This window comes from Microtus oregoni, unplaced genomic scaffold (genome assembly GCF_018167655.1).
Source record: "Microtus oregoni isolate MIOR12 unplaced genomic scaffold, Mior012 000037F_ref0000500, whole genome shotgun sequence".
Classification (NCBI taxonomy): Eukaryota; Metazoa; Chordata; class Mammalia; order Rodentia; family Cricetidae; genus Microtus; species Microtus oregoni.
In genome coordinates this window covers 14743001-14756111 of record NW_024543096.1, presented here as the reverse complement: position 1 = coordinate 14756111, position 13111 = coordinate 14743001, and the positions used below count along the sequence as shown (strand labels likewise).

Genomic DNA, 13111 nt, shown 5'->3' with positions numbered 1-13111 from the left:
GGAGAGAGTTCTAAAGTCTGAGAGGCGGAAACTCCCAGCCGCTATTCATGTAAGGGTTCACTCCCTACACTGCTACCCACTTCACAAAACACAGATGTGTTTCATGGGAGTGAAAGTCTGCTTACTCCTGCCCAGTCCCTTGAGAAAGGAAGCCTTAACATGAGTTTGGGAAGGGGTACTCTAAGCCATAAGGTTATTTTGTCCACATTTCACCTTATGCCTTTTAAAAAGTGAGCAAAATGCACAGACATGTCTAATTCTTTGAGTGATCCTGCCTGATAGAGCATTTCCTTCTGTTGTAGACATGGAGTCTGGAGAACGACTGCCACCCTCCCCAGCCTCCTCCGCTACACCAACGGCATCAGCTCCTGCTGTGGCTTCAGTGGTTTCCAAAAGCGGCCTTTCCTCGGGACCTGCTTCACTTAGCTCTACAGTCAACGCATGTGGTGAATATCCTTTTATACTTGATTTTAGAGCGCAATTCTTTCCATGGTTCTGTGTTTGTAACACTGCACTCTGAATAGCATGTTGTTCTCTTGACCTTGGATAATGTCTGTGTTAAATGTGTTTTTGGTTTTGTCTGGATTTTACTCTGGGAAAGCACTAATTTCTCCTGGTTTTCCATACTTGTAACTCTTCTCTGAGAATTTAGTTTAATTTCTTTTTTATTGTTTTTATTTAGCTATACATTTTTTTTCTGTTATTTCTTAATACCCACATAACTAATTCGTTAGTAAATGTAGAGTTACAGGCACATGAAAGGGGGAAGAAATACAGATGTCCTTGGCACAGGCTCTCTCTGTCCTAAGTCCCCCTCAACATTGTGGATTGACAATGCAGTGAGTTTGTGAGACAGTGCAGGAATAACACACTTTATCATTAAAAAAAAAATAGGTCCACTCTTTAAGAATATGTGGTTTTGCTATTTTGCTTTTTTGAATCACCGAAAGTTGCTCATTTAAAGAGTGTCCATGCCTCTTTATTCTTGGCATTCACAGCAAAACCATTCAGGGATGTTTAGGACCCATGAAACATTGATCTCCAGAATATACCTTTAGTTTTATTGCCATACTTAAGGTTAAAAAAAAAAACCAGTATCATTGCAGTAAGAACAGATAGAACTCTCAACATGTATGGGTTTTATTGGTTTTATGAAAAGAGTGATAATCACATCTAACAGGCTGTGGACACAGAACAAAACCTGTAACGAATAAGCGCCAAGCCAGCAGGAGTGGTTGGCCCACTCATCCTAGTGCCTGTAAGGATATTTTTGTTCATCAGGAAAACAAAGCCAAACTACCTTTTCTTTGCCCCAACGAGGGCTTGTCCATCTCCTTGGAGCCTTTCCATAGAACAGCAGTTGATGCATACCTTAGTCAATATCAGGTGCCTCCCTACATCTTGGCTCCAACTAAAAGCTCAGAGAATGACATTTAACATAATTAAATAAACCAACCTCACAGAGTGCATTTGTTTGAGATTTTGGCTGTTTGGCCTAATACAGAGATAGAGCTTTAAGAAATTTAAATAGTAGTTCATTTGTACCATAGTCCGCTGCTTTCTTTCCCCCAGGGTGGTGTCCATTTTGGAAGTAGATTTCCTTCAAACAAATGCTAAATCACAGGCAGAATCTGTAAAACTGGTAAACTAAGACTGCTCTGGTTATAGCTACAGTCGGCATGCTTATCTTTAAATTAGCATTTATATCATTATCGCTCTTCTCCGCAAATGTGTGCCAGGTCAGCATACACTGAGGAAATTGCACTGTGATTAATGTCTCAGTGCTGTTAGGATGTATGTTAGGTTTTGCAGTGATTAACTACGCCAGGAAAGCATGGGAGACATGCCGCTCACAGATGGGCACCGGGGTGTCCTCAGATCCAGAGGCTCTGGGTTTTAAATCTGTCTCCTGAAATGTGAGACTTTGATTCTCACATGCGTACCTCACAGCTTCATGAGGGGTGTTCCATCTAGAATACCTCTTCAGATCAGGCCAGGGGAATGAGCTAAGCCAGGGTTGCATGCCAATAGAATGAAAGGTTTTCCCAGATGCCCCACCTAGAGATTTCCACTGAATCTCTTTCCTCAGAACTGTGTGAGTGATAGTCTCAACTTGAAGGAAGGACAGGATGTATGGGTTTAACAGACCATATTACAGCCTTGAATAATCATCATCATCATCATCATCATCATCATCATCATCATCATCATCATCATCATGGGGCTTCTGTTAAGAAGGAAGGAAAGCTGGCTTGGTTGAATTATATGTGCTGCAGTGTTGTAGAGGAGAGAGAAAAGAAGAAGCCCAAGCTGGGGAGTAGGCCATGACAGAACATTTAGAACCAAATTTGACATTCATAAGAATTTATGCAGAATAATATAGTGATTAAAATCAATATAACCATGAGATCAAACCTTGTCTTGTCTACCTATTAGCTCTATGAGTTACCTTTTCTTAAGGTTCAGTTGCCTTATTTGTAAGGCAGAAGTAACAGCTGCTTTTAATATTATGATAAACGAAGTACTGTCGTGTAACTGGTGCAGAGTAAATTGTAACCATCGTCTTTTCTTATACTCTATCTAATAAGAATGGTTTGGTTTAGAGACAGTGCTCTCAGGTATCATTTCTACCAGTGTGTTTAGCTTCAGTTTGTAAGAAGAATATAACGAGAGGCCCTAAATTTATATTCATATTTATCATTAGCTGCTTACATTTATTCATATGAAAAAATGATGAAGGCCCAGAAAAGGTTTATTGGAAATGTGGTAAGAAACAAGGCTCTGGAGATATTTAATAATAGATTCTTTGGGATACGAAGACTGCATTTGTAGAAGGAGGCATATATTGAAAGAGAAGACTTGGCATGACTTGGTGGTGTGCTTACTGAAGTGTGACGTAATGAGAAATGTAGAGGGAATATATTTGTAAGCATACAGGACTGGGTTATCTTTCTACTTGTTATACACAAGTTGTATGCATACTTTTATCTGTGTTACTACTGGTAGAAGTTTTAAATATTTACAGTTTTTATCAATTCTAAATACTGCCATTAAGGGCATCATTATATATATAGATACTGATATATGTAAGTGAATACTGGTACCCATTGTATCCCCTTTTCTACCAGATACTTTTAATAATCCCAATCTAGGCAACAACTAGCACTGTCAGACTGTGAGGGGTTTTTGGTCAGTGATGTAGTGCTTCATTGAGGTGTCTTTGTAGCTTTTTGTAAGGTTTTTAGCTTTCAGGGCTTCTCTTTTTTTAATCCCTCTTTAGGGCTTTAGTTCATGGTTCTGTGTCACTATTTTTCCCTAAGTATTTATGAATGGTCTTATTTATGAGATCTTTTACAATTATATGTATGGAATCAATTTTTCACAATTTGATGTGTATATTTATTTGTTTGTTGTATATTTTGATAATGAAACTCCTAACTTTGATGGATCCATTTTCAGAGATTTTATTTCTGGTTGCTTTTGTTTCTTACTGAAGAGATCCTGCTTTGCATCTGAAGTTAAGCATTTATATTTTACTAACCTTTTGGCTTATTCTAATATGGCTACTATTACAAATTACCACATAGCTGATAATTTATAAGTATTAAAAATTTATTATTCACAGTTCTGGAAGCTGGGAAATCCAAGATGAAGGTACCACCCGACTCAGTGTCTGGTAAGTGTCTCACAATTGTTTTCTTTTAGTGTTGCAGAATCCTGGCTCGGTACTTACTAAGTTCTTAATATGAAAAGACACTTACATGGCATTTTATTCTGATGGTAAAAAATTTAAACATTATGGGTAATATCTGGTGAATGATCCCTGACTCACAACAGACATGGCAGGGAAGTAGAAAGAGAAATAGTTGTTTGGAGAAGGGACCAAGCACAGGGTGGCATTGCTTTATAACCATCTGGTGTCCATGAGAACTAAGCTGTTCTGAGAACTACAGGAATCACTTCTGATGGTACCCTGGGACCAAATCATCTTCTAACTTTAAGGCTTCATCTTTTAACATGCTGAGGTATGAATGTCCAACACTTTAGGGGACAGACCTAGGGGACAAACCGTATCCAATCCACAGTACTGAAAGCCTTTTTCCTTAGAGATTTCACCTTCTTGTTGTGTCTTTTCTCACATGGTAGAAAAGGGAGCAAAACAATTTGTCTAGCTTTTTCAGTGGAGTAAGGTTCACAGCCTCAAGAAATCACTGCAAAAGTGGAAAGGTAGGAAGATGGTTGTGAGTGACTTTTCCTGGGGGGAAATAAGCAAACATCTGTTTACTCCAAGCAGGGAAGCAACAGCTGTCCAAAGAAACAGTTCACCCAAATCTAGCCCAATGGGTCGCATTTGGTTTACTTGTAGGAATGTGGGCGAAGTGTTTATTACAGGAGCATGGATGACTCAATAGCAGCTGCATCATCAAAGTTCCATGCTAGCATGGATGATCATTCTCGAAAGCTGTATCCCTGAAGCTCTGTGCATAAGTTATGGGTAGCTCTGCATGTTGGAGAGGCCATTCTCCCAAACAATCGTTACTGCTTTTATTATCTTCCAGAGGAGTTTTATGAATTTTGTAAGTTTCAGGAGACATTGGAGCCCTATAAATTTCCTTTGCTTTTTAAGTCCCATGAGTTGGGAGGCAATAGGTACAGAACATAGTTTTTTAACATCTCTTCTAAGAGCACTAGTGTGTTGGTAAGGAGAACATCTTTCCCAGTTTCTTTCCCGAAGGCCCTACCTCACCAATACTGTCTCTTTGCAGTTCTTACATACAAATTTTGAGGGAACACCAACATTCCCATTTCTACCATATAGGAAAGTACCTGATAGTTAGGTATCTGACCGTTGTGACAGGCTAAATTTAGCCTTTGAGTTTTGAAATTCTTACCTGTTGGATTTTGGTTATAATATGTATCAAGTCAGCTAGAGATAACATATACCACTAAAAGTATTTTAAGTAGAATGAAATTTAATTAAACTAATTGAGTACTTAAGAAACTATAGAATAACTGGCTCCTGGTTCCCATGACTGACTTCAGAATATTGCTGCCTAACTGAGCTGTTAAGGAAGTTACCTCTGGTTTAATTCAAGCCACTCTCCCAACTGCTGACTTCATGGTTTTACTACTTTACCTGCAATCTAGTAGACTTCAACCCCCTCCAGCCCCTTCCTAAAGAAATAAACAAATTAAAAAAACAAACAAACAAATAAATGATCTAGGGCTTGAGACAGAAGTAAGACAGCTCGGACAACTTGGCAACTGTCAAAATTAAAAAGGGCTAATAATGTATTTAATGGCTAGAGGCATGCCTAGAAATTTTTGAGTTCAATCCCAGTGTTGAAGAAATCAGAAAAGGTAAGAAGGAGGGAAGGCAAAATTAGTAGAAGGCAGAGAGAAGTCAACTCTGTCTATATATGTGCTTACTAATTTCTCTTCTATACTTTTTGTGCAATCAAATAATTAAGTGTAATAAGTGCTCACAGAAATACAGCTTTTAACTCTTACAGGAAATGCAAATATTGATTGTTCCCTTTATAAAGATTATTAAGGTCTTTTCAAGTACTTCATTCTTTTTATATAGTATCATTATTTTATGTACCAGATCATGTTTGGGGATATGAGAAGGTGCTCCTATGTCCTCTGTCCTAAATAAGGAGGACATTCCTAAAGCCTTCCTTTACCCCAAAACTCTTCTGATGCTTGCTCTGTTTTCTACTGAAGTTTTTACAATCATGCTTTCTCCAAGACCACACCATGTGCTTCTGTTTCTTTGCCTTCTGTGCATATTCTGGCTCACAGCAGGGCCTCCCTTCCTCAGCCCTGTCACTTCGCAGCTGACAGCTGACCAATCTTGCCTTCTAACTTCTGGGATATAGCTCTTAGCTTTTCTGTTCTCTCTCTAGCTCCAGCTTCTTAGATCTTTATTCATTTCCTCGGTTGGTTTGTTTTATTTGACTTGGGATTTGCTGATTGCTGTACTCATAAAGGTGAACTTGCCTATGTCTTGGTCCTGAGGATTTTTATCTCTTTGCTGTTTAAATGGACCTGAATGAAAACTGTGAACTTTCTCAGATCCTAATTGTACACATTACATATATATATATATATATATATATATATATATATATATATGTCTTATAGACACCTCAACCGTAACAAATGAACAAACACAAATCAGAAGTTTTCATTTTCTGCTAAAATCAGTTTCTCCTACACTCATCCTCATTCATTCAAATATTCGGCACTGTTGCAGAGGTCCAGTGGCTTCAGTCATTCTTTTCACTCTCACAGAATGATCTCAACAATCCTGCTTTCAATTTAAGTTGTAGCTGGTACCTTCCTTCCGGCCTGCTGTCACTTCAGTAGGTGTACCAGAACCTTCCTCCGGTGTCACTGTAGTTCACCGAGTGCTCTCTCCACTTCCTTGCTTTGTCACCTTTAATTCGTTCCTCTTATAAAGCAGTAAAGGAAATAATGAAAACTTCCCACATTTGGGTTTTTCCTTGGTTATAATTTATGTACAACAATAATTTCCACATTTGCTTACAGTTGTCTGTTTTAACTATGATGGGTAGGGAATTGTGGGTGAATCTGGGAAAAACTGATGGAAGGGAAGTTAATATAACCAAAACACATTGTTCAAAACTTTATAGAATTTTTTAAAAACCTTACAGAGACTTTAGGCACTTTTGAGTTGATCTGGGCATTTGGGAAAGTAAACTTTGGCTCTATATGAAAGTTTACCCAACATAGTTTTAAAAAAAAAAAAACCTCCAGAATTCTGAGGCCATGCAGTCTATTAACACTGGAATATGATAACAGACAAACTTAGTTTAACCCCTGCAGTTCATGGTGAAAATGTGAGTATGCATAGAAGAAAGCCTGTGTGTGCCCATGTAGCTCCATGTTATCCACCCCTTCGGGATTCCATCTTTGTTTCCCCCCTGGCAGCCACTGCCCTGCTTTCTGCCACTTTGGGCTGTTTCTGGACTTTTATTTAAATTAAGTCATGTGTGCTTTTGTGGCTTGTGTCTTTCATAATTCTTTTTAAATAGTTGTATTATTGTTTATATAGTAGCTCATTCTTTTATCTTACTAATTATATTTTGTTTTATAACTGTGCCAGAATTTGTGTAATCATTCACCTGATGATAGACATTGCAGTGTTTTGGCTTGAGGCAATTATGAGTGTTCAAGTTACAAGCCCTTGTGTTTACACATGATTTTATTTCTCTTGGGTAAATATGAGCGTTGGGATTGCTAGAGAGTATTCTAAGTATATGCTTAGTTTGAAATTTGGCAAGTGTTTTTCTAAAGTGTCTGTACCATTTATTTTATTCTCTAAAAGCAACACTAAGTAGTGCCTATGGCTTAGTGTGTCATTAAAGAACATTTTAAACCAACACAGTTGATATATTATAGCATCTGTCTAGATTTGGTTTGGTTTTTAGTTTTTTGAATTAAATATGAGTACATTTTTCTCTTTCCCTTTCTTCCTACCAACCCTTCCAGTGCATCACCCTATACCTTGCTCCCTCTCAAATTCATGGTCTCTATTTTTTAATTGCTACATACATATTCCTAAATATATGTAAATAGACTGCTCAGTCCATTAATGTTCCTTGTCTGTGTGATTTCAGAGCTACTTGGTGTTGTTTTTAGTGTGGTTTCTCTGAAGATCAATGGAGACCTGCATGCACTCATTTGTCATTCGTATACTTTCCCCTTAATGGATTTATCCAGATACTTCGCTCATTCATGCTAGAGGCTGTCTTTCTTTCCAACCTGTGTAATTTTTGTTTCTTTCTTTGCTTCATAAACTTTTACTGTTTGGTAAGATATCGAATAGAACTGATGATGACAGACATCATTAACTTTTGAGTATTTTTTATTTAATTTAGTATTGATTTTGTCATATGATTGTATCTAGTGAGATGCTGACACAGCCTTGATTTTTAACTTGCTAATAAGGTGAAGTAATTGACTAATTTTTTTTATATGTTAAACCATTTTTGCAGCCAGGGATCTAATTCCAATTAATCATGCTGTATTGGTCTTTTAAAACATTGTTGATGTGATTTGTTGAATTTCTGTTAGGCAGCCTACATGAGTACTCATCAGGATTATTGCTCCATTTTTCTTTCCTGTCATTCTCTGTTGGAAATTATTTGGGACAGTTCCCAGTCCTACTGTGTTCTGGGAGAGTATATAATTGTTTTTACTTTTCTAAATATTTGACAAAGTTAAGCTGTGAGGTCATCTAAGCATTGAGATTGTTTGGGGGTGTGTGTGTGTGTCTGTCTGTCTTGTCTATCTGTGTGTCTCCTTGTGTGTAAACTTTTATTATTGTAAGATATTAAGCCATAGCTTTATCTTTGATGAACAGGTACAGCTGGGGGTGGATGAGTTCATTGGTTGGTGTCTTTCCTATGTTCAAGTTGTCCTAGTTTTAATGCTTAGTAATAGATATGTCAACACTTCAGATTATCTTTATACTTAAGTGAGATTTGGTCTTTGAAGGGATTTATCTGTTGTTGAATTTATGAGTCCAAATTGTAGTACTTTCTTTTTCATTGTTGATATTCATACTATGTGCCTTTTCTCATTTTGTAAACATATACTGATTTCATTGATCTTTTTAAAGAATCGAGTGTCTGAATTTTCTTAATCTTTTGTTTTATGTTTCAGTGATTTACACCTTATCTATATTATTTGTCTTTTTTATTAGTATGATTTTTTTCTTTTTCCTGTTTTTCATTTCATTCTCTATCTATCATCCATCTATCTGTCTATCTATCTATCTATCTATCTATCTATCTATCCATCCTGTGACATGGTTTCTCTCTGTAGCCCTGGCTGTCCTGGAGCTTTATAGACCAGGCTAGCCTCCAATTCAGAGATGCCCCTGCTTCTGCCTTCCAAGTTCTGGGATTAATGGCCTGTATCACCACCAGCTGACTATTCTCTGTCTTTTAAAGTAAAAAATTGATCATTTATTTGAAACCTTTGTCCTTTATATATGCATTTATTACTATGCATTTCCTTTTATAGTATGACCATAGCTACAACTTGTGCATTTTTGATTATTGATTGTCTTATTCCATTAAAAATACTTATTTTCCTTTGATTATCCCTCTTTGACTAACAGATTTTATAGAAGTGAGCAACTTAGTATGCACATTTTAAAAATTGTTACGTACTTTGGTTTTATTGTGATTGGAAAATTTGTTTATGCTATCATATTCTCTGCTTACTGTGTTCTGATGATATTTTTAGAGAAGTTCCCTGTTTGTCTCTGTACATTTGAAAATACTTGGGTCAGCAAAGTGTTTTTAGCAGAAACAAGTCTGCTGTATTGCAGTTTCCTTGCTGCTACGTTTACCCCTCACTCAGCTCCTCTGCCTGCTTCGGACTCTAGTATGACGTGTTAGACTCCACTTCCTGAGCCAGGCTCCAAAGACTGTGCATCAGGGCATTATCCACCTCAGCAGATCTGCTGACCACGGCTTTGCCTTTCAGGAGTGTCAGCTTCTGTGCCATTCATGTAGAATACTCGCAGACAGCTAGGTGTTTGGGTACTTTATATTCTCAGTTTGCTTGGGTTTTTGTTCTTCTGGTAGTTACTCACTAGTATTTTATGCCTCCAGATTTCCAGATGTTTCTGTAGTTCTGAATTCTGACGTCTGCACCTCATGTAGCTAGTCTTGTTCTTCTCTTTTCTGCACAGCTGGTCTATGATGCAGCATGACTGAATGGGAGCCACCAGTGTATGCTTCTTACTCCCTTTGTTACCATTTTTCACAGACTCTTCCTTTGGCTTTTCCCTACTTTGGAAACTTTGTAGTATCTTTAGATTGTGTATGTGTGCACCCATGCACATACAAGTGTGCAGGCATGAAGCTTACAAGGGAAAGCTGGAGGTCCCTTCAAGTGACATTCCTCAGGAGCTGTCTACTTTGTCTTTTGAGGCAGGGTATCTTGTAGTAATATGAGCAGCGGGGCTGCATTCCCAGCACCCCGGCCGCCTGCTCGGCTTATGCTCCGAAATAACAACATACAAACTGTATTCATTTAAACACTGCTTGGCCCTTTAGCTCTAGCACTTACAGGCTAATTCTCACATCCCGATCAACCCATCTCTAATAATCTGTGAGAACCAGTCTTACTGGGAAGATTCTAGCCTAGTCCATTCTGGGTCGGAGCTTCATGGCTTGTGTCTGCCCAGGAGCGGGGCATGGCGTCTCTCTCAGGCATCTGTGGAGTCTGAGCTCACTTCCTCTTCCTCCCAGCATTCTGTTCTGTTTACTCCTCCCACCTATCTTCTAACCAATAAAATGGGCCAAGGCAGTTCCTTTATTAGCCAATGACCTTCCTCCATCAGTATCTCATTGGGACCTGATCTGCCAGCCTGCTGGACTCCTTCTTTCTTTTCAGGCACACAGCACTACAGCTAGCCTTTTCCATAGGTGCTAGGAATCAGGTTCATAAAAGCACTTTGCTGACCGAGCTACATCCCCAGCCCTATGTTGTTTCTTTGAAGTAGGTTTACACACAGTTCAGGCTGGCCATGAAACCTGCTGTGCAGTAGACGTTGACCTTGAACTCAGGATCTTCCTGCCTCTATCTTCCAAGTGCTGTAATTAGAAGTGTGCACTACCAGACCCCACCTAATCTTTTCCTTTTATAAATTGAGTTAGAATCTCGTTAGAAACAATTACCACCTTACGTATGGTTATTGTGCTGCCTCAATCCTCTTCTAGTATTAGAAGTTATTACCTCTAAAGTACTTTTTCAATTTTTTTTATCTGAGGATTCTAGATTCCAGAAACTCTGTGTGATATAGGCAATGTAGGCATCATATTTATCAGGTAAAAATGTTCTCACTTATGTAATGAGTACACGATACAAACCAGACTATTCGATGCTAGAGAGATCTCAATGGGTATTTTTCTGGGCACTAAGATGTTGGAAGGAAGGACCCCTCAGAAAGAGTGGAGCCAAAGGATGGAAGGAAGCTGCATGTTAGTCATTCTGTAAATAGAGCTTCTTCATCCGGAGCGAATCTTTCCCAAGAGCTTTTGAGGTATGAGAGTCATCAAATTAACCTTTTCACATAGCCTGAATAAGATGTTTTGTGTATTTCATCCTGAGTAATACACAAGGTTGTCCACTGTCCCTCACCTGACCTTCCCTGCTCATCACATCTGTCTGGTGTCCTTCTCATTCTGAGCCATTGTGTTTCAGCCTCCTGACATTCACTTCTTCATATAGAAAGCTCTCTTTTCTGGACCAGTGTTGGAAGTTTGCCCCATCTAGTCTGAGGAATCTTCCTGTGGCTGTTCATTTCTCACGCTTTGTCTCAGTTATCCAGAGACCATTGTCTGAATAACTGATGCTAATTCTGTGACTACTTGGCTGGAGATGCAGGACGCCTGAATTACAATGTGTCTGCAAGGTATGCTTTAATGAGACTGGCATTTGAAGCTGTGGACTGAGTAGAGAAAAGTGCCTTCCCTAGTATTGATGAGCGGCATTCAATTCCTCAAGGCCTGGAGAAAATGTAAAAATAGAAGAGAAAAATTGTTTTTTCTGTTTGGCTGCTTGATCTGAGATGTCAACCTTCTCCCACGACTCAGACTTAAACTCCATCAGCTCTGTAGCTCCAGCTTTCCTTGTGGGCCAACATAATTTTATTTGCTGCTTCGTCATAATAAATCATTGGTTCCTCCTGGTTCCACGTCTCTGAAGAATCTTGACTAATTCTGACCTTAATTATAGATGACTCCCACTGATCATAGTGTCTAGGTAATTGCTCTACCATTATCTACCCCTGTACCTATTAATTTCCTCCATAGAATCCTTCACAATATGTAATTATACATTTGATGTTGTTTTATTCGTCCTTTCCCTGGGTCTAAAGGGCAAGGACTATATCTGTTTTCTTCTACAGTATGTGTCCTTTAATTTTTTGCACAGAATACATAAGAATCCATTATGGAAAAGAGAAGGAGGGCTGAACTAGGACTTATTATAAAGTTAGATTATTGAGAGTTTTCTGGTTCTTTCACCATCTCTCTAACATGGTGATGCACTGGATGTCCTGACTGATGTCTTCAAGCATCGGTAGTGCCAGGTGCCTATTAGGTCTTCTTCACACCTGTCCCCAGGCTTCTGTGAGGATCAGTCTTGTTATATTGCTAGGTCTGAAGATATGGCTCAGCTGTTAAAGGCTAGGCTCACATCCAGAAATATAGAACTTGTTACATTGGTAACTGGAATCATGAAGGATTACAGAACTGTCAGTGTCGTAGTTAATCCCACAGGCAGGGTAAACTTGGAGTGACTGACCAAAATTGATGTGCAGTGCAGACGATCTAAGAAAGTTTCAGTTGACTATGCAGAAATTTCAGCTGGAGACTGAGCATCAACAATGACAGTGTAAGGGACTGTGGGAAAATCAGTTAACCAGCCACATACAATTCATTAAAAAAAACATTCATTTCTAACTTTCTGTCACTGGCAAGAGAAGTTTTATGTGTGTTTTCTTATTTATAAAGGCTCAATGTACTCTAGAATTTCCTTTCTCATTTGTTCTCAATCAGAAGTGTTCTTGCTCTATGGAAGAGGGAGGGAAATTTTACCAAGGCGAAAGGGAAGATCCAGGAGTACTCCTAACTCCTGCATGGTGTAAAGTGCTTTCAGAGGCTCCGACAGGAGTGGCATGTGTGGGGACAGTGGGTCCAAGGGGCTAAGAAGATCACTAGCTGCAAAAGCAGAATGTCACACAAGACGCCAGCCACCATCCCCTCCTACCTGATAAAACATCCGCGTGAAATCCTTACTGCGGCACAGCACTTGGGTCCTGGTGGACTGCTAGCAAAGTCAGCTGAGTCTCTTGGGCCTTCTGTTGACTGCAGCATTTTCACTTGTACAAGCTGTGCTTGCCTTTGCAGGTCTGCATCAGTTGGGTTCTTCTGTTTCTGCCAGGCCATATTCTTCAAATAAATAGAAAATCTAAAGAGATATTTTGATGGAAGTATCCCAGGTGTAGAAGAAAGAGGACCTCTTATCTCAGATATTTTAAGAACTAGAGAGGAAATGAAAA

At 38.8% G+C, this 13111-nt stretch overlaps 1 protein-coding gene across 15 annotated transcripts in view; it reads left to right on the top strand.

Annotated features, from left to right (window-relative positions):
* Positions 1–13111, top strand: part of Baz2b (bromodomain adjacent to zinc finger domain 2B) — a 211388-nt gene that overhangs the window by 106713 nt on the left and 91564 nt on the right. For all 15 annotated transcript variants that reach the window (XM_041631512.1, XM_041631511.1, XM_041631509.1 and 12 more), the window contains exons 3-4: positions 303–446; positions 3626–3676. In XM_041631512.1, the coding sequence (XP_041487446.1) occupies positions 305–446; positions 3626–3676 (193 nt within the window). In that variant the 5' untranslated portion in view covers positions 303–304. The remainder of the gene's footprint in view (positions 1–302; positions 447–3625; positions 3677–13111) is intronic.